Below are 26,005 nucleotides of genomic sequence, written 5' to 3' on the forward strand. Positions count from 1 at the left end.
CGTACACGACAGGCGGCAGCAGCACGCAACGCGCTGACGTCAGAAAGAGCCTTCCCTCCGCTCGACAGCAGGGAGCTGGCTCAGCTAAGGACCGAGACGGACAGGGACTGCCGGCATCATCCCGTCCTCTGAGTCTTCTCCTGTCCGAGCTGCAGGGGATGGGGGGATGAGGGAATGATCAGCATCCTCCTCCTCCACCTCCTATCACTTTTCATCCTTGACGATCGTCGGCGCTGTGTCCAGGATGCTGGCCCCGCTGCCCCGCCAGGCTGCGGTGTTTGCGGGCCTGTTGACGCTGAGCGTGTGTCTGACAGGTAAGAGCTGCTGCCTGCTGTCTCTCCGCTTTCTGCTGCTGCGAAGCTGCAAAGTGCTCCCGTGAATCCCTCCGTCCTCCCCAACATGCTGCTCTGAAGTATTTACCAGATTTCAGTTCGCTTACTCAGGTTGGCCTCTCCATGCCTTATTGGAATTCATGGATTCCTTTTGTTTCGAATTTTGTGTAGGTTGATACATTTTTGAACGATTGCTCCAACAATCTGAACAAAATGTGTCTTGGTTTTGGACTGTTGAACATGTCAATTTAGAGACGTCATCTTGGTCTTCAAGGACAGTATAAAAACTACAGATAAAAAAAGTTATTGCTAGAATTGATGATATGTTAATTCACAACAAAAAAGTAGCATGAGGAGTTGGAGCCTGAATAAAATATTTGAACAAAATTTTCACACTGTAAAATAGTTGTCTTTGGGTTTGCAACTATTGTTGGAGAAATATGAAACACTAGGCATTTGAAGACAGTATGCTGGAGGAAATCTTAAAAATCCTTTTAAGACTATGACCTGTTAATCAGAGGATAATTGTAAAATACAAGCAAGATGAGAACCTAGCTCTTTCTTTGCATCTAGATATAAATGCATGTATGTTCTACCATCATCGTCAGCATCCCACTTTTTCTGCTAAGTTACCAAAATGTGAGTTAATTGTAGGGTAATTGTTACTAACAAAGGACAGGAGTCATGCTGCAATGATTATCAGTCTGCTCCTGTATTTATATTACTGTTGGACTCATGTGAATGTTTAGTATAATATATAATAATTTATAGTATCAAAAGATTGAAATATTAAAGTTTAACTTTAATTCTAAATACATCTGATAACAGACTGATTTACAAATGCTTTTAGTGTTGAACAATAAGGTCTAAGGGTGGAAGTGCTCGTATTTCAGTACTGCTTTACCAGTCATATGCACAAATCAAGGCCACAGTGATTCTGGGTTTTTCCAACCAGTTAATTCTGTGTCTGGCTGTAAGGCCATACAATAGAAATCACATTAGACAGTGAGGGAGATGAATGATTCAGAGCCAGAGAAATGGATAGGATAGAATTTTTCAGGGTGTTTGTGCGGGATCGTGGTATCGTAGCCTCACTTGTCATAGCAGAGCTGGTGGCTGTGGCCTGGTTGTCTTCAGGAACACATTCCTGTTGTCAGTGCTCAAGAGTTCTCCGTCATTGGCTGACCATTTAACTTCCCACAATATGACATGATATCACATCGTGAACAGCATTTAGACAATGTGTCACTGCTGTGTGCGACACTCCATGGCAATAAGACACATCCTGATAGAATGTTCTGTCCCATGTGAAATTACACACTCACGTACACGAAGCCAAGCCTGAATTTTTTTTATTTTTTTTTTTAGAATTGAAAACCGCAGGCCAAAATGATCAAAACATGATGCGCTGTCTCCTGGCTATAGTGCAATGCTGTTGTTTTTATGATGCATCACATTTACCTTGGTGAAGTTTCCTCATCTGGTTGGATGATAAGATTATGCAATTTCACCATATGGTACACCTGTATGTAAGCCTATACAGGACTTTATTCAAAGAAGTATGTAATTCCACATAATTTTCATAATGTACAGTAATTATGTACAGCAGTGTTCAAAAGTCTTAGGCCCCCATTAGATTTGTTGTTTTAGAATTACTACAATGACCATATATAATTATTTCTCTTGCCACTTTATTAGAACACCTTTGGAAAATACTGAAAAAAATACTGAAATGTGTAGTATTAAGCTGAAAAATAAATATGGATGGTTATTAAAACTTGACTATATCAACAAAACTAGTGGTGGGCTAAGACCTTTGCACAGGACTGTGTTTATGTGTTATTTTAGAATGCCATCATTTGAATTTTCATTTTCACATGTGCAAGTAATATTCAAGTTCTGGCAAGATTGATAGAATACATCATCAGTGATGTAACCTGGGGCCGTCAGGTGTTTCGGGTCTTTCAATATCACGCATGGTTGATCAGACCTGGCTTATGTTCAGGTGGCAAACACAAGCCAGGTCTGATCAACCTTGGCTGGATCACCTCCTGGTCAAATGTCTTTCACTATGGCATCTGCTTATGACAATAACAGTAAATGTGTTGTACTTTAGAAAATCTAGATTACATTTCAGTGAAGACAGAAGGCACTTTGCCACGACTTCTGCTGTTTTCTACCAATTGAAAGTGAAGCTTGTTTGCATAAAAGCTTTTTCTCAGAGCACACAGGCATGCTGTATTTCGTTGTTAGAAGGCCTAGTGCTCACAGATACAGAACCATCAAGACTCAGCAGGTGGCAGGTGCTGCCAGGAATGACGTAGGTTATGCCTTATTCCATGGCATGCTAAACCTAATCAACCCAAACTACCAAGCCACTTCGCCATGTAGAGGTGGGCACTGGTCCATTTTATGCTGAATGTGAAATCACCTCAACAAAGCAGAGACATGAGAAGAGATGATATTCAGTTTGCCTGAAGCTTCACAACATGACATGTTTGGGATTAGGCATTTTCATGCTGTTTAATTTAATAAATGTCAGAGCTTTGTAAGAATGAGTCATTAAAATTCACTTCATCGTAGCGATCCACTGACACCCGGCAGCCCATGATTTAAAAAGATGAATAGTGAGTCCACTGTAGTGCTCATTGATCAGTGTAATCTGACAGCGGCGTCACTAAGATTTCTATTCCTGCATCTGAAGTTGCTTGAAGCTGTCTATTTTAAGACTACTTCCTGTGAACCTCAATTTGAGGCTGGAGCAAGCCAGTAAATTCCACAAAATGTGAATAACCAACAGAAGGCACTGTTAATTGAATTTATTCTAAAATACTTGTGTCTCTCTGTGACTTCAGCAGGGTGCAACTGGACTGGTTGTAAAAAGGAAACATCTTGAATTGAACTCTATGTGAAAATAGCCCTAGTTCTCAGTAAATGTTTTCCATATGAGTTTATCTTTAGTTTCAAATCTTCAATACAACATGATGTTAGTTTTTTTCAATGATGGTCCCATTTAGAGGAAAACAGATCAGATCTGGTTTCAAAAACCAAGATGACAATATCCAGGTGGATTCAGAGTGCCTTATTCACAAACCAGTTGTTGATGTCACAGTAGGTTGCCACTTGGTTTCAGTTGGATTACCAATAAGCGTGGATGGCCTGCTGTAAGGAGACAGATTAGATTATATTCCATGGGAAAAAAAACAAAATTTTTGATGTCTAGAGGAACTTTGTACAGCATAAGATTCTGCAGTCAGTCGCAATGTGTCTTAACAAAAGGAAACCAACCATCAAGACTTGTTGCCTAAAGAAGCTGATACCCTAAATATGTATAAACCAGTTTTTTCCCCTTTAGAAAAATGGGACATGCGCACAATATCTGTAGTATCATAATGGTGTGATTTTTTTTTAAACATGAAGATAATTGATTTGCAGGATAACTTTTAATCAAGACACCTCAGGGCCAGTAAGGGAGAAGAAAACAAGCTATAAATTCAACATTTGTAATGAAAGGTCAGATTATAATTTACATCATTTCAGGTGGGACCTTCCATGTTACTGTACATCTGGCCCACAGTTAGCACAGAAATATCGACCAATGCAGCTGTAGGATAGCTGTTTACCTTATAAGTGTCACAGGAGGCTGTGTTTAAATCTGATGTATCATTCCAACGTTCTAATTTAATGTAATACAGAATGTAAAAAAACCACCATGTCTGGTATGAGTTGAGACATGAGCAACAGTACTAATCATATAAAGCCTGCACCTGCAAAACTCTATGTGCAGCCTTGAAGGACAGGCAGGATAAATCTTGTGAGTCACCTGATATGAAGTCAAAGTGAGAAGGAATGAATGTGTTTCATTTTGTTTTGACCTAACACTGGACAGGACTTTGCTAGGAAACAGACTTTAGAAAGTGTATTTGACCCTGATTATGTGATCTCAGTGTGGGTGAACATCTGTGCCACTGGCTGAAGTACAAAATGCCTTGTAATATACTCTACAGTCTGCTTCAAAGTAGCCTAGATAAAGCTTCTCTGCAGTTGGTTTTATTTGAATGTGGAGGTATTCAAAGCAGCGCAGCTACAGTAAAAGACATTTCATATTCATGGCAACACAGTTAAAATGAATATGAATGCAGGATTTTCTATTATTCAGATTTTCGTAAACTCTCATTAGTCTTTGTTTTTGTTACGTTTTCAACATGCCTAATTTTGATGTTTGATGGAGGATGTGACGTCAGCCAGGGGAGAAGGCATTTCTTTTTGCTGCCAGTTCAGCTTAAGGAGATTGTAGACTTGTGCTCTAAGCATTTTAGTTTTTTACAGTTTTGCTCATTTGTTAGGAAATAGTTGTACATTATGTACCATGATTTAAAGCATTTTTTCACACGTACAAAGTAATCTAGATGTCTTGACATGTGTGGGATTGTTTGGCCTTGGCAGAGTCATGTATTTTTATAGTATCAACATATCTTTTTTTAGAAGATACTTGCAAATGCAACTCGCATTTCCCTGTGTTGAGTGTTGAGTTTAGGTTTGTGTTTACACACCAACTGTTTTCTTACATTCAGTTGTTTCATCTCAGTTCCACAGCTCTAAGAGCTGAGAGAGACAGGTAGCATATTGCGTCGGTGCACTTTTTAAATTTTGCATAGATTAAGAGCTGCTGTTGTAATCTCCATGGTATGAGTTGTACAGTTTGATAGCTGTTTCAGCCATGGAATTAATTATAGTGCAGACAGGACCATTACATGCACATATGATGTGCATTTGTACAATCCATAGAAAGTATAAAAAATCTAATCTAATCAAATCAAATTTATTTATATAATGCCAAATCAAAGCAGAGTTTCATCAAGCTACTTTATATATATATATATAAAGCAGGTCTGGACCAAACCCTTTATGGAGTCGTTAAAGAGACACAACAAATCCATCCAAGAGCAAGCACTTGGCGACAGAAGAAAGGAAAAACATCCTTCAAGTGGCAGAAGCCTCGAGCTGAACCAGGCTCAGGGAGGGCAGCCATCTGCCTCGACCAGCTGGGTTGACGGTGAGGGAGAGAATGAGAAAGGGAGAGAAACAGAGAGACAAGCAGAGGCAGTGAGAGAGAGCGTGAAGGAGAGGAAGGGGATGGGGGGAAGAGAGCAGATGCCATAAGAAATGCAAGCAAACCATACAGATGTAAATAGTGATTGAAGCCTGGTACCACTAAATGTGCACTACTGAATATTAGTGATACAGGAAATACGGTTTTTAGCGGAAGAAGTAACAATGGGAAATTATCAGTAATGTGTAATGATTACTAATGGTAGCTATTGAAGCAGCAGGTACTGAGCAGGAACATGGAGCAGAGATGATTCAGCATCTGTAGGACGGGGACAGGAAGAGAGAAGACAGGAGGGACAAAGAACTACTACAGGAAGAGACAACATTGGAGACATGTAAAGTTGTAATGTATATGGATGGGAGAAGGAAGGTTTTAAGCTTGAGAGAACTCTCAGGACATCCTGATGTCCTGATAATGAATGAATGAATGAATGGAGACTTGTTTTATATGAGGGACAAAGGACATGTCCTGATCAAAAATGACTCCAAGATTCCCAACAGTGGAACTGGAGACCAAACTAATGTCACCTAGAGTAGTTAGGTGATCAGATAACACTTCTCTAAGGTGCTTAGGGCCAAGTACAGTGACTTCAGTTGTGGCTGAGCTCAGGTCATTCAGGTCTTTATGTCAGACATGCCTGAAGTCTGATTAGCTGATTAGTTTCCTTTGGCTTCATTGACAAAAATAACTGAATATCATCTGCATAGCAGTGAAAACTGATGCTATGCTTCTGGATAATATTGCCTAAAGGTAATATTAAGATATGGTCCTTTCTCTGTGGAGTTTTCATGCATATATATTTACTCCCACCATCCAAAGACATGCATGTCTAGTTTAACTGGTGATTCTAAATTGTCAGTAGGTCTGATGATGATTCCACTGAGACTCACCTAGAAACTTTTCTGAAAAACTACAAACCTTTTTATTCACAGAGGGTTTACATTCCACCTTAGGCCTTCATACAGGTGGCCCAAAAACAGCTTGCAGACCAGATAACAGACATGGAGAAAATACACCCAGACTCCCTCGTCATAATTCTTGGTGATTTTAACAGTACAAACTTTGTCACAAACTTCCAAAATAGTTACAGCGTATTGATTGTCCAGTGGGGACACAAACACACTGCGCCACTGTTACAAGGCCTGAAGGATGATTGTCGTGCCCCCCGTGCAGCTCTTGGACTCTCTAATCACTGCTCTATGTCATGACTACCTACAGACAGAAATCAAAAATTTCTAAGCCTATGGTAAAGACTATGAAGAGGGAAGTGGGAAGTGGGAAGAGGAGCTGAAGGAAAAGTTACAGGCCTGCTTTGACTGCACTGACTGGAGTGTTTTTGAAGCTCCAACCAAAGGGCACGAGCATGCAGATGAAGATATTTCACACATACAATAACAGACCATGGTACACTATGCCAGAGCAAGGAGAAACCCTACAGCTGTGGGGACTGGGCCCAGTACAAGCACGCCAGAAACAAGCTGACAAAGGAGATCAGCAGTAGCAAGGAGGATACACAGTGAGAGGTTAAAAAAAAGAAGCCTCTCAACAACCCGGTATCAATTTGGAGGGGCCTTCTGCAAATCACCAACACTTGCATGCTGAGAGCAAAGTGAACCAGAGTCTAATTTTATTTGTGTGCACAAACAGCCATTGAAGATGATTCTGATTCTGATTCTAAAATGTTGTCATCCAGGCTACAGTGCTGAAGAGAATCTTGTTTTTTCAATCAAGGCTGAATAGTAGGAGACTCTGGCATTGCAAAGAGCTTTTTTATGTGTTTTTAAGCTTTCTAGGCTAAGTAGAATTTATCTACATTACTGGAGCGCCACTTCCTTTCCAATTTCCATGGTGTCTGCTTTACACAAATTTGAGGGTTATACCAAGGTGCCTCCTCCGTTTCATTTCACTTTCTTTGTCAGAGGTACCACAATTTAAACACAGCGAGCCCATAGTGCTATTCACAAGGTCATCAATCTGTCTATTCAATTTAGACATGGCAAAAAAAAAAAGCAGAATAAAAACCTAATCCTGTAAAAGTTTAAACTTCACCTACACCTTCACCTAACTTTGTTTTTTTGAAAAGGAGGAACGTATTCATAATAGGATAATAACTTATCCTTCATTTCTCCTCCCTTCCTTTCTTTTCTCACTACACCAGCCAGAGACAGACCAACCATCCTTGACTTGTGCATTTGTGCAGTGACTCACCCTTTGATGATGTCACACCTCCTCAGTTGCCATGGAAGTTGTCATGGCAACTAGTGTCTAGGTTCCAGCAGCAGAGACAGGAGTGACTCTGACAAAGGAACTGAAGAGGTTAATATTGATAGTTGGGCCTAATTATTTTTGTGGGAGCTCTTTCAGAGGCCCTGCAGGATGAAGAGTCTAGATTTATTCTGTTCTGTGGCTGTGTTCAGATCATTTCTGTGAACCATGTACCTGAGACCTAAATGGATGTAGAATCACCTGTATGTATATGCATATGCTTCCAGTCAGAGTATTGTGGAGAAGCAATGAATGATAAATCCTGTTTTTAACCACTTCACCCTTTGAAAAGGATGACCTCTCACTTTTGTGCTTTAATTGACTTTATCCATTAAAAGAATAAATGTGATGTTTAAGCATTTCAGAAACTGATGATCTCCTGGCAATGTCACACAGTCTTTGGAGCAATGGCATAGATAGGAAAAAAACACGGACGTTTGCTGTATTTTTTAGCCAGTGTCCATCAGAGTCGTTAGTGGTTCCCTCTGTGATTTGGCACAGATGTTTAGCCCAACTGCAAAGCTAACCACCGCATGACCCATGGGGCTAAATACAACTCTGTAGATTCTTAAAAGTATGTGAGCACAAATTATCAGAGAACACACTGAAAAATTTAGGACACGAGAAACCTTAATTTCATCTCCCATAATTAAGATTTCTATTTCTATAAAATTACAGTTAAATTACAAATGATCAACACATTATTTAATCAACCTTGCCTGACTTGATCCAAACATTTTTGATTGAGTTTGAGTTAGCCCTAACCTCATTACATTCTTCAGTCTTAAAAATTCTGTAATAATGTGAAAAATCAAAAGTTAAAGGACTCACTTACAAGGTGCTAAACCATATACTGTTTTCATATGCTCTTAACTTGAGCCTCATTTTACACTTTTTCCTTCAAACAGGTGGTTTCCTCTAGCTTGCCGAAAAGGTTCTCTATTTACCTTCTAATACGACAGCCCTGCAACGATCCCCCACTGTTAACAACAGATTTCTAAATTAAATACCAACAATATCTAACTTTAAATAAAACTTTTGGGGTTTTCTTTACTGCAAATAAAATATTCTAAATGTTGTATAAAATTATTTATTTCCACAGAATCTCATTTATGCCCCCGGAGTTTGGACTGTGCCCGGGCAAGGCGACACTTCTGCCAGCCGGGCAGCTCACACTGTGGCCCCTGTCTACACCCTTTTATAGAGAACTCCCGTGGCCGATGTGTGATCAAGAGGAGACACACTCCTCATTCTGCCCAGTTCATTGAAGGTAGGTGGTCTGTGCTCACAATGACTATAAGACTATGAAGTACAATTCTCTCTCTATATGAAAGACAAAATTTTGCTGAAATGAAATTACCCAATTCGGAGAATATCATACAGGCTTTACCTCCAAAGCTCAGGTTGAATGAATCCTGAACATAATCAGGGTTCTTTCCTGGTAGTGTTAAAGGTCCCACACTGTCTAACCTTCTGAATGGCATTGTAGCTTTTTAGCTTTTAGACAGCTCTTTGCACATAAAAAGTGCAGTTTGCTGCCAAGCTTGCAATGTTTGAAATACCCAGAAATACCCCTTATTCACTGAAATAAGCTGGTAAAATAAAATCATATAAAAGCAGATTTTCTATTGCAAGTCAAGTTTGCTTGGACTGAGGACACACATGCAGTTACTGATGCACACAGACACAGTAGAGAGTTTCAGCCCATCCCAGAACGAAAATTCCGAATGTAACTATGGTTCTATGAATCCCGAATGACCGCCAGAGGTGGTGCTTTAAGCACTGAACATTTCCCTTCGCACATGCGCAGTTCGAGTATGCATACCAACAATATCACCTGTGACCTCTGGGTGACCCGGAGGAGAACATATCTTCCGGTGTCACCTGAGGGTCGTTTCCTTCAGAATTTTCTCGCGAGCACACAAGGATTCTGAGTGACAGAGAGCTCTGGCAGTCATTCAGAATTCATAGAACCATAGTTACATTCGTAACTTTCGTTCTATTTCATCCCTGCTGACCGCCAGAGGCGGTGCTTTAAGCTGAATGACTCATACCAGCAGAGTCATGAAGAATCCGGAATATTGACCTTCAGTGTGCAGAGGTAGAGGACCACAGCCAGTGGATGGTCAGTGGCCACATTCACCCTGTAAAATCTGGAGAAAGTGTCCGGCGATGCCCACGAAGCCGCGGCACAAATGTCCTCCAGGGACACTCCCCTCAGGGCAGCCCATGATGTAGCAACACTCCTGGTAGAGTGGCACTGCACACCAGATGGCAGGAGACGGTTACTTGCCCAATATGCATGGGCAATGACATCAACAATCCAGTGGGACAAGTGCTGTTTGGAGATGGCACAACCCCTGTTAGGGCCACCATAACAGAGAAAGAGCTGGTCAGGTCTGCTAAAGCATGCAGTGGCTGCAGTGTAAGCCCTCAGGGCCTGCACTGGGCACAATAGTTCAGGTTTTTCTCATGATACCCTGAGCTTCCTGCACCTGTGCCGCTTGCTGTCCAGGTGAAAAGTGTTCTGCCATCTCTGCAGGGGGCGCAGTGACAACAAGCGTGGGGGAACCACAGCTGAAATGGAAACCCCCTCGCTTGGCTCTTCCCTGTAATCTTGAAAGTGGGTAGCTGAAGCCACTAGGGAGAGTGTATCCTCCTCAGGTATCAGCACCGGCTTTGGAGGAGAGGGTGCTATCTCAACTTCCAAGGAAGCATCAGGCTGGCGAGCCGCGAGCATGGACCTCATCTAGGCCAACAGCCAGACAGCTAACACTAACACTAACAGAGAATCCATGTTGGGCACCAGGACGCACTCACACAACCCACCAACTAGGTAAGCGAGCGAGGGACATCAGCTCGAGCAATTGAATCATATGCTGGGAGTAGGATGCGCAAATCTCACCATTGTCATCGCCATCGTCACCGACAGGAAGTTAATAAGCAAAACAAAGTAAACTGCAAAGAACTAAGAATATACTCACCTTGTCCCGGGAGGGAAGTGAGGGCACTGCCTTACCGGCGATAGAGCATTCTGGTGTCCCCGCAAGCCCAACACAACTAATTGAAAAGAGGGATTTTGCCGTAACAGCTCCTGGAGGGCGAGTGGTCGCTGCTCCAACCGACAACGGTCGCGGAACTACTAGCAACGGAATAAGGTAGCTGTAGTGAAGCGGGCTCAGTGCTTCCAAAAGCGACCTGCAGAAGAAAAAAGAAAATGATCCTCAGGTGACACTGGAAGATATGGTCTCCTCCAAGTCACCCAGAGGTCACAGTTGATATTGTTGGTATACATACACAAAGGGTAATATTCAGTGCTTAAAGCACCACCCCTGGCGGTCAGCAGATATCTCCTGCATGTCTTTCCTGCCAACCACCCACACTTTCAGCCGCTGAGTGTGACATTGGAGCGCTGAGCCATCCACCCCACACACAGTTACACAATGTGCACCCACTGGGTGGGTTCTGCTCACTCATTTACACCCCTATCCAGCCTCTATTCACACACTTAGTCTTCCCTCAACATCAAAGACCCTATGAGGATTTGTAATGCAGCACAGAATCCAAGGAAGTGACTGGGCATTTCTTTTTGTTTTCTTTTTTTTCCTGATGAGGTAGGTGTTAGATTTTTCTTTTTAATACACTGATACCCGTAATAGTATTTCCCAGTGGTGGGAATAAGTGACTCTCAGCAGTAGCCCTGCAGGTTTCATTTGGTTACATTTAACGTAGCAGCGCAACCTTTCAAATTTTTTTTTTCTCTTTCTTTATTTTATTTTTATAAACCTTTTAGGTGATGGAGAGGCATGACACTTGTACAACTGCACCCACAAATTATCCCAAATTTCTATGGCTGAGACTGACCCAGTGTGGCTCAGTGAGGTGGTGATGTGTTCTGGTTTTCTGTTCCTCCAGGTAAGATGAACACTTATCCTGAGCTGGATCAGGAAATTGACTTCCTGTCTGCCATCATCAGTGAGCAGAGGACTGAGTCCCGACTGCCAGGTAGTGGATATACTACTGCTTTGCCCATGCATGTATTTTCTGTTTCATCTCTGCTGATGCACTGGCTTCAAGTTGTTCCCCCTCTTTCTTTCAGTTCCACCTGCCCAAGCTGCCCTTCGACCGATATCCAAACAGCTCAGTGAGTCTGGCCACACCCACAGAGCATCTACTACAGAGCAGCCTACAAGCCACAGCGTCCCATTCAACAGTGTTGCTCCACCCAGCACCACCACAAACCACACTCCCACTTTGCTCAGTGAACCCATCATCCTCCCCTACCCATCCGATGACCACGTTTTGATCAGTAAGTCATCCTAATGTCAGTCTGGAGCTATGCTTTTTGAGCTTAAAGACGAGCTGTAACTGTGACTCTGACATCACTGTGGTGAGGGAGATCTGCCTTGGAAAATATTTTTTCCCACAATCTATATGGAGCACCATTTGCTGAGAGCTTATATTGAACCCACGCAGATCCATTCACAGATCCGCTATTTTCATCGTCGGGTTTCCACTCAGTGGTCCTCATTTGTCAGGCATATGCCAGAAAAGTGGTGTATTCTACCAACTTTATGCAGTGTAGGAAAATGTGTGATAATTAGGTAATATAATATAACTCTGATTGACAGATTCAAAGACAGTATCATTATGATTATCATCATTATATGTAAAAATATGTAAATTATTATTATTGTCATTTAATAATAAATACAGATTATTATTTTTTAAGATTAGTGCCACTTCATTTTGAGACAGCCAGGCTATTTAAATGTAACACAACTACAAATAACTTCATTTAATTCAGAAATTGGTAGTCTATGATTAGCAAGTTCCGCAACACACTTTTTAGTGTCTTTACCTAAATGTTAGGAATTGCGATGTAATCTTAATTTTGTTGTAATGTTGTTGTTTTTAACATATTTGTTATCAACATGGTAACATTTACTAATGGATGAAATATCCAGAATTCAGCTGGAGCTCATCTGTCCTCACCAAAACTGTTGATCTCAGCAGTGAACCCTGCTGCCTTCAGACAGCTTTTGATACCTCTTTTCATCCTGCCAAAGAAAATCGCCTTGTTTCAACGACCTCCAAAGAGGATCCAGATTTAATGTTGCCAGTTTAGCTCACTTGTGATTTAGTGATTGAAAAGAGTGTCCACTTCTTCCTGTTTCATACATTTAGATTTGTACGTGAATGAATCAGCAAGATGATCAGGAAAGATTAGATTATAAACAATTCATTAGATAATGTAAATGTTCCCACATATTCTTGCGTTATGGTCTTGTGCTAAAAATTTTTAGTATTTTTTTCTCTTACTTCACTACATTCTACAGCCCATGAAGACAAAATGTAAACTGAATTTCTAATTTAAATTTAAAAGGTATAAAAATTGATGCTTAAAAGCATTTAGACCCTTTGTTTTGACACTTGGAATTAAGCTCAGATTTCATTGCGACTATCCCTTCTACCGACTGTTGCAGTCCAAATTCATTTGATTGGACATGAATTCGACAGACAGATGGTTGTCATTACAAGATGTCTCAGCTGACAGCTTATTGCAAAAGCCATGAGGAGACAGGAGGAGAGCAAGGATCATATCTGGGGGGACAGACAGAAAAATTTTCTAGCACAGAGGAACAAAAGTTTTTCCTTTTCAATAAAATGGTAAATATCTCTTGAACATGTTTTTCTTTCTTAATATGCTGTATTGAGTGTAGATTGAGGGGCTGAATTTTTCTACATGCACTATAGATCAGACCACATTGCATTCGTGGTAGCTAAAATGTTGATGAACCACTTAGCTCAGTCCCAGCAGCCAGCAGACAGCACAGAGAGAGGTTTGCTTCAGAGACTGACAGAGATGCTAAAAGAGCCTACCAATGTGGCAGGCTCTCCTCCAGTGCTCCATATGGTCAGAATCCCAGTGATTCATCTCTTTTCCAAATATTCCTGATATAAATGTTGTTTTCATTACCGCATCTTCAAGTAGGGAAAAACAATGAGAACTATTCAGGGCTGGTTCCTGTTTTTCTGCATGTCCTCCAACTAATTTCCATTTAGTTACATCACCACAAAATAGCATTTGAAGGTCAAACATTAGCATTTAGCTTTAGCATCAATTCACAAAATCAGTATAAAACCACTCAGGTTAGCGCATACAATTAAGCACACACAACCAGGAAATGGATTGGTCTTATTTCCTGTTAGTCAGCCAGGTGCAGGATACAGGAATGAACTTAATGTAAGGAAATAACCATCTATATCTGAATTTCAGACTCCATAGTGATCAGTAAAAGAGCTCCTTTGTCAGACCAAATGTTAGTGATCCACGCTGTGAAATCTCGGGACTAGTCTCAAATTTACAAGAAACAGACCCTGTATGTATTTGTCATTTAGTTCTGCCACACTTCATTATTTTCATCAATGCTGTTTTCACTGGTGATACTGCATTTGGGGATTACCAAGGCACTCAGTGCACGCTCACTTTCATCAAGTCCTTACTCATCTCCAGAGCAGTCAAGAATCATGTCTTCCTCTAAGACCTACAGATCTTCAGAGCATTCTCTGCCACTGACTCTCTGTATGTATTTCTTTTCAGCTATGAGTACCATCTTCATTGTGGCAGGTACGTTGGCGTTGATAATGGCCGGGGCCTGTTGGGTCAGGTAAGATAGTTTTTTCTCTCTCTGCTCTGTTGTCTTTGACCTCAAATGTCATCTCTTTCCCTTCAGTATTTCACAGTGTAACTTGCAAATCAATTTTTTTTTACCGTAATTTCCAGCTGCAATTGAAATTATTGTTTCATGTTGACATTATTTTCTCTGATTTGTTGATGAAAATGTCTGTGAAATGCCACAATAATGACTGTTTTTCCAGTGCTGGAAAACCAAAGTTGTCTACCATGAACAAATGAATATTCAAGTTTAAAATGTGTGAAGCAAGCAATTCTAACAGTTTTGCTTAAACCAAGTAATGCTACTATTTAAAATGTGGCTGTTTCTGCCTTTCTTCTAATGATTTAGGTTGTTATTTGGGGGAATAGTAGCCTTGTTCTGATACTTTAGAAAAGATGACCAGGTCTTATCAAGAGTCACTTGAGTGTGAGGGTAAAAAATCTAACATTTTCAATTATTCAAGAATTCAAGGAAGTCTGTTGTCATACCAACAACATGGTTGCAAATGAGGGGGTACGAAATTAAGAACTGAGACCTGGTCAAGCCAAGACAATGAAGAAAAAGAAAAAATATAATATAAATCTAAGTGTATCTAAGTATGCTTAGTAATAAAAAGTCCTGTATTTACATAAATACCATACATTGGGCAGCACTGCGGCATAGTGGTTAGTACTGTCGCTCCACAATAAGGTCACAGGTTTGGAGTTTGCATGTTTTCCCTGTGTGGGTTTCCGTCGGGTCCTCTGGTTTCCTCCCACTGTCCAAAGACATCATGTTTAGGTTAAGTGGTGACTCTAAATTGTCTGTAGGTGTGAGTGGTTGCTTATCTTTGTGTGTTGGCTCTGTGATGGAATGGTGACCTGTCCAGGGTGACCCCGCCACCCGGAAACGGAAAAGCAGCAGAAGTTGGATGGATAGATTTAAACTATATATAGTACTCAAAAAAGTGACAGCCCAGTTGGCTAATTTTGTGGTGAAGGGTGGGTCAGTGTGTATTGCACATGTCCCTGGTGAGGGGGCCGGGGTGAGTGTGTTTGTTTAAAGGGGACCAACAGAGTTCAGCAGCCTGACAGCTTGTGGATGAAAGCTGCTGTTGAGTCTGGTGGTTCTGCTCCTGATGCTCCTCCACCCCCGGCCTGAGGGGAGGGTGCGGGGTGGGTGAGGTCCTTCATGATGTTGGAGGCCCTTTTCCTGCATCTGGCTGTGTAGATATCTGTGGTGGTGGGTAGGCTGCCACCCACAATCCTTTGTGTGGCTTTCACCACCCTGTGCAGGGCCTTTATTTCTGCAGCAGAACAGCCGCCATGCCACGCTGTGATGCAGGAGCAGAGAACGCTCTCCACTGCAGAATGAGGTCTGGTGGACCTTCTTAACGAGGCAGGAGGTGAGGTCATCGGTTAGGTGTACTCCCAGATACCTGACACTGGAGACCACCCTGACAGCTGTTCCTCCGATGTGCAGGGGAGAGGGGATGTGTCTGTTCCTCCTGAAGTCCACAGCCAACTCTTGTTTTTTCTTCACATTGATGCAGAGGCTGTTCCCCCTGCACCAACCCTCTAGGTGTTCCACCTCCTGTGTGTGTGCAGACTCGTTATTTGCCGTGCAGTCATATGTCAGCAGGGAGTACAGGAGGGGGCTCAGCTCACAGGCCTGGGGGAAGCTGGTGCTGAGGGAGATGATGGAGGATGAGGTGTTGTGGATCTTAACAGATTGTGGTCAATCTGTTAGAAAGTCCAGGACCCAGATGCAGATGGAGGCGCTCAGTCCAAGTGTGTTTAGTTTTGTCACCAGAGTTTACGGAGTCTATTGTGTCGAATCCCGATGTGAAGTCCATGAAGAGCAGTCGGACATACAACTGCTATTTGTGGACTTACTCTCCAAGTGGGTGAGGTCAGTGTGCACCACAGATGAAATGGCATCATCAGTGGATCTGTTTCTCTGGTACTGGTGTGGGTCCACAGTGACGTCAACACTGTTTATTATTATCATTTTCAAGACTGATATGATTGATATATCAATTGAGATGATATAATTTAGCATCTTTCTGAGCCATCATAGGTTGTGGAGGTTAATCATCTCTAGGGATTATCTTAAACAAAAGAAGTGAGATTTACCCAGATTCAGTTTAGTTTAGAGCTCTTTCAAAACAGTGAAGATTTTTCCTCATAGAAATATTTGATATTAACTAGGCTGTGGGCAGCATGGAGGCATAGTGGTTAGCGCTGTTTCCCCACAGCAAGAAGTTCCTGGGTTCGGTTTCCAGCCTGGGGCCTTTCTGTGTGGAGTTTGCATGTTCTCCCTGTGTCTCAGGTTTCTTTCGGGTACTCCGGTTTCCTCCCACCGTCATCCTGACAGACATCCTGTTTGGGTTAACTGGCAACTCTAAATTGTGTGTAGGTCTGAGTGTGAGTATCAGTGGTTGTTGGTCTCTGTGTGTTGGCCCTGTGATGGACTGGTGACCTGTCCAGGGTGACCCCGCCCTCACCCAGTGTGAGCTGGGATTGTCTCCAGCATCCCCACAGAAACAGTGCTTTCTTCAAATCTATACTGAAGTGATAACTACTGTGTTTTTTGGAAATATTGTGGCTTCTAAGGTGTTGGGCGTCAATTAAAGTACCATGTTCAATTTTACTCTCCAGAGGTTTAAAATGTCCACTAGTGACCGCCACGTAGATTAGCAACAATTAATGCCAGTCAGTTCCAAATGTATTCAAAAATAGTGGAATAAAATATATATAATTTTATTTTTTCTCACAGATTGCAGAGAGGTGTGCGTCTAACTCGGAAAGTGGACTTTGCTGCATATGGACTTATAAGAGACCAAACCCTTGAAAATTTTGTGAGCAAAAAATTCTCATATTTTTCCAAAATGTAATATGTAAAGTCACAATTAATAATATCACACCACTTTTGTAATATGAATATTATATTAAAATGTATGTTGTTTTGTGAAATGTGATGTGACATTTTCCTTAAGGCCAGGAATTTGATGTACTTAGTGTGACCACAGTAGTAATATTACTCAGTAATACAACATTACTCAAAACAAGCTTATGTTGAATATGCTCTTATCCTGTAGCATCATTCTGTTATTCATTAGCTGCTAAGTTATTCTTTTTTTTTTTTTTTTTTATAACTTTTGATATTTTCTCCTGGGTTGCATGGCCATTAACAGTTAGCTAGTTCCACCTGTCTCTTGCCCCAAAAGGACCTGTCCTTTCAGATATTTCAGAACTCAAATACATGCTACTAAGTGAATATGAGCTAAACCGGTTGACTGCATGTGGGTGAATACCACTGACCTTCTCATGTACTCCCTACCATTCGGTGCATTCTAGCCCGGGGACAAGAAGCTGGCCCACAGTGCCCAGATGTACCACTACCAACACCAGAAGCAGCAGATGCTTTCCCTGGAGAAGTGAGTGATCCTTCACATGCACCCCTCCCTCTTTGGCATGTGTGTCTGTTTCCTGTCATCCTTCCTCACCCTCTCCATTTTGATAAATCTGGGGCTGTCCTTCGAATAGATTTGTGGTGCCCATCATACTTGTCCAACAGTTCTGTGGGACTTCATTTAAATAACGATCGTAATAATAATAATAAAGTAACTCATTTGTGCATGTGTCATGCAGGCACAGGGATGAGCTCAAAGGTCCTGACTCAGGTGCATCAACAGATGAGGAGAATGATGATGGAGATTTCACAGTGTACGAGTGTCCTGGATTGGCCCCCGTGAGTAAAGTTTGCATTAGTTGTACTGTGTATGTCATCAGGTAAGTACAACCATGCAATGCTGGGTCAGTCATTTGGTACAAAATCATGATAAACAAAGGAACAGAAATATTTTCTTGTCACAACATGAAATTTAAAGCAAACGAGGTTCATGGCAAATGGCTAAAATAGTTGTGAGGGGATAGGAGGATAGCAGAAAATAGTTTGCAGCCATGGCCAAAAAATATCAGCACCCCTTAAGTTCTGCCCCATAATACACCACTTCTCCCAGAAAATTAATACAGTTATAAATGCTTTGGTAATCAATTCATTTTTCTTTTGTGTGCATTGAAGTAGCCAAAAAGACAAAGAAACAACTCAATGTAGGGACTGTAAACAGAGAGCAAGATGAGGCCTTCGATGAAGACAAACAGTTTTCATAATATTTCTTGTGTTACTTCAGTGCAAAAAAAAAAAGAAGAAGAATTAGCAATTCTGTGAGAAGTAGTGGATTATCTAAAAGAAATGTGAAGTCGTGATGATTATAGAAGGAGGAGTTGAGGAGTTATAATAAATATCACATAATTAATTAAATAAATATATAAAGCTTTTTTTTTTTTTTGTTTCAAGCTACTTTTACAGGTTGTGTGGTTATGCCAGTTGTTAAATAATAAATGTAGAAATATACGCATGCATGTAAATATAAATATATCTCTTGAGTCAGTAAATAAATAGCTTTAGGGACAAATACATGAATACATCTTTTAAAGATTAGAATCTAATAATTTTCTGGAGACTCACTACCCGCTGATCTGCCAGGATATTGCAGCACTATTTGTTTGTAGGTGTCTTCACTTCAACAGTTTCCACTGAGACAAAAACACAGACACACTATACTGCACTACCTGTCCAGCAATCTTTTTAAGTAGGTATTGTATCAGTGCCTTCATTCTGATATTCTAACCACAGCAGAAAATTCCTGTCATTCTGTCTTTCTTTCTATCTGTAGACGGGGGAAATGGAAGTGAAGAACCCGCTGTTTGATGACTCCACCCTCTATCTTCAGAGGTTCCACAAGTAAACCTGGACATCCATGTTTGCGGCACTAGTGTGTACAAATAGCTTGATTTACACACATCCTCAGTCCGGTCATTTTAAAGGAGGGGGTGTGTGGTATATTGAGGGAGAGGAGGAAGATGAGGAAGAGGAGTGCAGCATCTGTGGACATTTAATGGACATCCCAGGGCTGGTTTCTTGTTTGAATCAGGACTGAATCTGGGCACATCCATCCCCTTTTCCTTGTTTACATCACAATTAGTCAACATCTAGAACTCAGTGACCTCTGTCACGTAGCACACACACGTATTGAACATAATATCCTTTTTAGTAGGGCAAATTCTTGTGCACAGACATTCTGTCAGTGAAGCCCTACATCTCCATATCTATCAAATCTAAATACTTCATTTATTAAGTTCTTACCAGGCTTTTGCTTTCTTCAAGTATTTTTTTTAAATGTGATTTTAATATTTCATGACCACTCTCCCATGCAGCACCCTGATCTCACTGTTATGTAGCCATTGAGTCTAGTTGCTCTATGCATGAATTGATGATGCTGTCTATGAAACATGAAAGCCAATATGCATTTACACTTATTACAAGTTTCTTATGAACTTGAATGATTTCACAGGAATTCTCAACCTCTGAAACCAAGCGAGGCCATGCTGTGGTATCTGCCTAACGTGGCCAGTCCCCATGGTTTTGTGATATGTACTTTGCTGCTAATGTGTACAGGATAGACATATCTTACCTCTTACTCTGTGTTCATAGACGTTCCCCTTGATGCTGGATTGCTGTGTCAAATATTGATCTGTATGCTTTCTTATTATTGACTTTTTTTGCAGGGTTGTGGAATAGACAGTCTCAGAAAAGAAGTGATAGTCAAGTTCAACATTATACCCACTATATCTATTGTGCATATTAGTTATTCAGTAAAATGGCATTGTTTTGTAGCTTAAAGGTGCTGTACGTAAGTTTTTGACATAGCTACTTAACTTGTTAGCATTAACTAATTTTTATTAGCCAGTCCAGTATCACATTTCAGTTCTTTACCTTGCAAGGGTTGTCTCCATTTGGGGAAAGCAAAGCAATTTGTAACCCTTGTTTATCTTCTTTTCTTCATATGTCAGCTAACCTTGGCCCATCTCTCCTTATACTAACTGATGACAGTTTAGCATGTCTGCACTCACAGGAAGAAAGGACAGAGATAGTGCAACTCAGAGGGCTTATTCAAAATTCTTGTTTTATGAACACAACAGTGGCTGACGCTCTTAGCAAGTTAACGCCCCCAACACCGCCTCACCTGGTAAGAAACCGTGTTTAGTGGCAGAGGAAACTTACGTAAGCACTTTTAAGGGGAAAGCAGAGAGCATCCACACATCTCAACATAGCTCCTAAATTTTACCTTGAGAATAATCCTAAAGGTTTTGCAGCATCATGCCATGAAATGTTGAAGTAGAATTTATTGCTTCGACGTGAATGGAAAGGACGACTGCTCCCACAGTCTATTGTAGTATATTAACAAAATTGATTTATTCCTTAAGCACAAAATAAGGCAAAAAGTTCAAATTCAGGGAGTCCTTGGCTGCCTATAATAAGGAAGGAGAAATCCATTGTCAATGTATAGGCCATCGTGCCTAAAAGCTTCCTGGATACAATAAGTAGAGCAATAACAACAGTTATGTTCGGGTAATAGAATAATATTTACAAGATAAAGCACTCTAATCTATCGGCATGGCTTTTTTTAAGTGGACACCCTCGGTCTCGTTCAATCAGCAGCCGGCACCCATGTTTCTGTATTAAAGAAAAGTAACTAGCACCACCCTCAGACAGGGGGGAAGAACAGCATTAACAGAAATCTAAATAGTAACTCAAGCTCACAACGGTTACAGGGGGAGCTGTTACTTTTGTGAATGTTTTAATTTGTCTGACTAGAAAAATAACTACAATTTTATTTAATAATTTCTTCTCAGTTTTAATTCGGTTTGCAGATCGAAAAATTGCACCGGTTCAACTTTTCCTTCCCCTGTTACCAATTTGAGCCAGTGTTTGTGACCGAACAAGCAAAACTGACAGTAGTTAGACTGAATTTATATAATTTTGCCAATATTGTTGATATTGTTACTGTTGCATCCTTTTTGGATATTCTCTGCTTTTTCCTTCACTGGACCTGCTACCTTTGTCTAGCTTGGATACTGCATAGGACTGGATGTGCACAATGACATTTTTGTATTTTGCATAGATCATACATTTTATAACACACCCAGGATGACTCTTTAGCCCTGGTGACAGATGTTTGGCAGAGACCATGGCTGTAACTGTGGCCTCTCACTTGTTTCTCAGGAAAGCCGCTCTCTGTGGCACCTCTCCTCACCTGCTCCCACTTTTCCAGCCTCTCAGCTCTCCAACAATGGATGAGTGGTTTAAACTGTACTTGACCTGTACACATAGATGAGTTTCAGTATGACTAATGCAGCAGATACCGTGAGTATTGCGACTGGAAGGGTATAATTGTACTGTAGAAGATGGTTTATTCAAACCTACTGAGCTTGTAGAACAACATGAAGGACAACCTGTGATTTGGATGTATAAGAAATTACCAGAGAAGATCAAAAATTCTCAAGTTGTTAGCTTCTTCTTCTTTTTTTTTTACGGTACCTGGCTTTGCTTTCCCTTCACTTGTGCTGAGAGCTAAACAAACATCAGGCTGCTCATCATGTTTTGGTGGATCTTTCTCTGATGACCCAGATTCTTAATGGAACTGTAGAACAAATAAGGTTAGCTGTCTTTGATAAAGACTGTTTTCAGAGTACATATAAAAAGTTCTAGAATTTCTTTACCACTATGTTTAGCATGCATGTGGAATATACTGAATCTGAAATGACAGAAATAAATATTTATACAATCTGAAGGGAAAAAAATCTTTGTGTTTTGTTTTTCTATTAAAACACACACACATAATGAGGAACCTTTTTCAAGGGGAGACCCTAACAGTTTGCCAGTCCATTAGCGATGGGAAGTTTGGATCTTTTTACTGACTCTTAATCTCTTTTAATTTCATTCAGTAAAATGAACAAATCTTTCGTTCATTTCATTGAGCCAGTGTGGCCCTGTAGCTGTCATTTGAGTAATGATTGAAAAAGCACGGCTTTCAAACACTGAAGAGAAATGTTGTTTACTTCACTTGGCATATAATACACAAGTTTGTATTTGTGAAACTATCGAGCACCCTTTTGGGCCATAGCCTACTGAAGGTGAAATGACTGTTTATTTCATTTGCCGGTAGGAGAACACTCCGCCTATCATTAAAAAATTCTTATTCTATGATGGCTGTTCATTTTAGCCCATCTGGTCACTGAAGACCTGTAGTGTATGAATTCATTACAACAGAAAGGCAAATTAAACATCCATCCCATGGCTGCATAGCTAACGTTAACTTTGTGCTAACGTCAGATAGCTCTCCTCACCAGTAACAACAGCATTGGTCATGTTACTGCTGTAACCACGTGAACAACGAAAGAAAGACCCGAAGACCCAAAGTTATGAGTCATGAAGGAATCATTTCTATACTGAGAATATGCGGCAGAAAGACGTGTTCATGAACGAATCTGGGCCTGTGGAGCACATGCGCAGATCAGGGAACAAAGAATGAATCTCTCTGAGATGACTTGTTACTCATACAAAAGATTAGTTCATAACTAGAAAATTCCAGGGAAATTTTGAAGTGCCACGGGACCCGGGGCCCGTCGCCCCTCGCCTGGACGAGCAACCAACGTACCCTCATGCTGTCGAAAGCCTTCCTGCTGACATTTCCGTTCGGAGAACCGATTGAGCTCGATTCAATGAGTATGTCTGTATATCTGTCTCTTTGTATGTCTGTGTAAATGTGTGAGTGCGTCCGTATATCTGTCTCTGTGTATGTCTGTGTAAATGTGTGAGTGCGTCCGTATTTGTGTCAGTGTGTATGTCTGTGTATATGTGTGATTGTGTCTGTGCATCTGCATATCTGTCTCTATTTGCGTCTGTGTATATGTGTTAGTGCGTCGACTCTCCGAAAAGTGGCTTTTGACCACGTCCCGAACTACTTCGAATTGCGAGCAAACCGTAGCTCCGGTTTGAAAAGCGAAAACACCGTGAGAGACAGAAGAGTCTGGAGATTCCGAAAGTCTTTATTTGATTTGAAAAGTCCTTAAAATGAGCGTGTAGGGACAGTGCGAAGTCAGAGTGAAATTGTTTTGAGGGAAACCTTGATTTGCATTGCAGTCAATTGGGCCAAAACCAGGTGTTGCTGACGCTCTGAGCCCTCCAGTTTAAATTTGGTGAAGAGTAGAGCTCTCAAACTTAGATTTTCTGAATCCCAAGACCTGTGTCTACGTTTTACCAAAAAATCATTTGTCTCCCTTTCACGGTTTGGCCGTGAGCTCGAGTTAAACATGAAAATGTCGGTTAGTTTTTCACAGTGCTCTCACTCTACTTAACGAGCAGCTCCACTCTAACTTTGAGGAAAAAGTGAATCGGACTGCTCCTTTGAGAGGTCATAGTTCAAAAACTGTACGATTTAGGAGAAAATGATTTGATGTTCTGGAAAGAGCACAAGATTTCCTCCGTTTTAAAGTTTGAATGACATTTCTAGGTGCACGTATGACTGAGCTACGCGACTGAGAAAATAGGTGAAATTTTGAGGCGATTTTTCGTCGGCTCTCATGCATTCTATATGGAAAATTTCGGCAGATCTTTTGGGAATAACTTTGGGAAAAATCGGAAAATCTACTCCCCAGAATTTAGCACGCTATTCCCGATCGAGACGCACGTTTTGATATATATATTGTTGGGATTCGTTCAGCGGTACGACCCGCATTAACGGACAAAAATCAGGCGGAATAATAAGTATGGAGAAAATTAAGTAGTGCCTCGTGCTATGCACTGAGCTATAGCTGAGCTATAGCCCGTGGCACTAAATGAACGAGTCATTCACAAACAAAACATCACTACAGTCCATGGCAGGGCCAACATACCAGTGGTGGACAGTAACAGAGTAAATTTACTTTAGAACTATAATAAAGTACAGTTTTTGAGAATCCGTATGTCACTTGAATGATTTTATTTACTCCACCACATTTCTATGACGTACTTGTCACATTTGCATTAGAGAATTCCATAAACTCAGTTCATGCACATCTTTTGTGTTCAAGTGGTGTTGCCGTTGTTTTTTTGTTTTTTGTTTTTTGTTTTTTGTTTTTTTTTTTTTGCGCATGCGCCACACTGTTTGGGCGGTGAGCTCGCAGGTATTGTGATGGGAATTCAGGCCCTTTTTGCTCAGCTAACCTTAACCCTAACCCTCACACAGACAGACACATTATGACCAATCACATGTGACTTTAACAGAAAGAAAGAGGTGAGAATAACAAATCAGTTCCCACTGATGAGCTGGCTCCCATCCTTCACTTAAAAGGGCCAGTCGTTCACTAACGACACATTACCGAAAGCTGGAGAAGAAAGCTGGGCACCACAAGTCATGGCTTCAGCAGGAGACAGAGCTGCTGATCATCTAATCAAATCAAATCAAATCAGTATTTATTTGTATAGCGCCAAGGCACTTTACATATAGAGCAGGTCTAGCACAAACTCTTTATAAAATTATTTAAAGAGACCCAACAGATCCCCCGATGAGCAAGCTAGTGGTGACAGTGGCAAGGAAAAACTTCCTTTAAGAGGCAGAAACCTCAGGAAGAACCAGGCTTGGCAGCCCTCGTCTGGTTGGGTTGAGAGTGGGAGAGAGAGAGCGAGAGCAAAAAGAGGCACGGGGGGGGCGTAGGGTGTGACAGCTAGAGAGGGAGATTTTCAAAACAGGTGTAGGCAGGAACATGATGCTACATGGAGTTAATGGAGATGATGTTGTAGTACGGAATTCATGATGCAGGAAGATGGGATGGCGATGAGTCACCACCTGCAGGATGAGGACAGGGAGAGAGAGGAGAGGAAATGGGAGAGATAGAGACTTTGGCAGAACATGGTTAGTAAATGTAGTGCACATGCTTAGAACTGGGAGAAACAGAGATTTTTAAGAAGCATGGTTATTGTCAGTGCATGCGGGGGGGGGGGGGGGGGGGATGCTCAGTCCTTCCTCCAGCAGCGTTGGCCTATAACAGCAAAGCTGAAGAATAGAGGACTTTAACTTTTTAACTATAAGCTCTGTCATGCAGAAAAGTTTTAAGCCTGGTCTTGAAAATTACTAAAGAGTCTGCCCCCCGGACCGATGCTGGAAGTTGGTTCCATAGAAGAGGAGCCTGATAACTGAACGATCTGCCTCCAGATTTACTCTTGGAGACTCTAGGAACCACAAGTAAACCTCCATCTAGAGAGTGGAGTGGCCTGCTAGGACAGTAAGGAACTATGAGCTCTCTGAGATATGATGGAGCTTGGCCATTAAGAGCTTTATATGTTAAAAGAAGGATTTTGAATTCTACTCTATATTTTACTGGCAGCCAATGAAGAGCGGCTAACACAGGAGAAATATCTAATTTCCTAGTTCCTGTTAATATTCGTGCAGCAGCGTTCTATATTAACTGAAGGCCTTTCAGAGATTTGTTTGGACATCCAGATAATAATGAGTTACAGTAGTCCAGCCTAGAAGTTACAAATGCATGGACTAGTTTTTCTGCATCATCCTGAGAAAGGATGTTTCTGATTTTCCTAATGTTTCTCAGGTGGAAGAAAGCTGCCCGACTAACTTGTTTTATGTGAGGGACAAAGGACATGTCCTGGTCAAAGGTTACTCCAAGGTTTCTTACAGTGGAGCTGGAAGCCAAACTAATGACGTCCAGACTGATTAGATGGCTAAACAGCGT

General features: G+C 41.2%; 1 protein-coding gene across 1 annotated transcript; it reads left to right on the forward strand.

Moving 5' to 3' along the window:
• Positions 1 to 103: 103 nt before the first annotated feature.
• npdc1b (neural proliferation, differentiation and control, 1b) lies at positions 104 to 22,021 on the forward strand. Its single transcript, XM_029511131.1, has 9 exons — positions 104 to 314; positions 8,813 to 8,980; positions 11,626 to 11,715; positions 11,810 to 12,019; positions 14,315 to 14,381; positions 17,148 to 17,229; positions 17,729 to 17,808; positions 18,023 to 18,122; positions 19,111 to 22,021. Exons 1-9 carry the CDS (start codon positions 245 to 247, stop codon positions 19,180 to 19,182), a joined length of 939 nt encoding a protein of 312 aa, XP_029366991.1. The 5' UTR covers positions 104 to 244; the 3' UTR covers positions 19,183 to 22,021.
• The last annotated feature ends 3,984 nt before the right edge of the window (positions 22,022 to 26,005 follow it).

Source organism: Echeneis naucrates, chromosome 9, assembly GCF_900963305.1.
Source record: "Echeneis naucrates chromosome 9, fEcheNa1.1, whole genome shotgun sequence".
In the NCBI taxonomy this organism is placed as follows: Eukaryota; Metazoa; Chordata; class Actinopteri; order Carangiformes; family Echeneidae; genus Echeneis; species Echeneis naucrates.

Bases quoted from the DNA above. Each gene is read 5' to 3' on its own strand.
- npdc1b (XM_029511131.1), top strand. From the start codon at position 245: ATGCTGGCCCCGCTGCCCCGCCAGGCTGCGGTGTTTGCGGGCCTGTTG. The intron at 11,716-11,809 runs GTAGTGGATATA...TCTTTCTTTCAG, and splicing joins GACTGAGTCCCGACTGCCAG to TTCCACCTGCCCAAGCTGCC. The intron at 18,123-19,110 runs GTGAGTAAAGTT...TTCTATCTGTAG, and splicing joins AGTGTCCTGGATTGGCCCCC to ACGGGGGAAATGGAAGTGAA.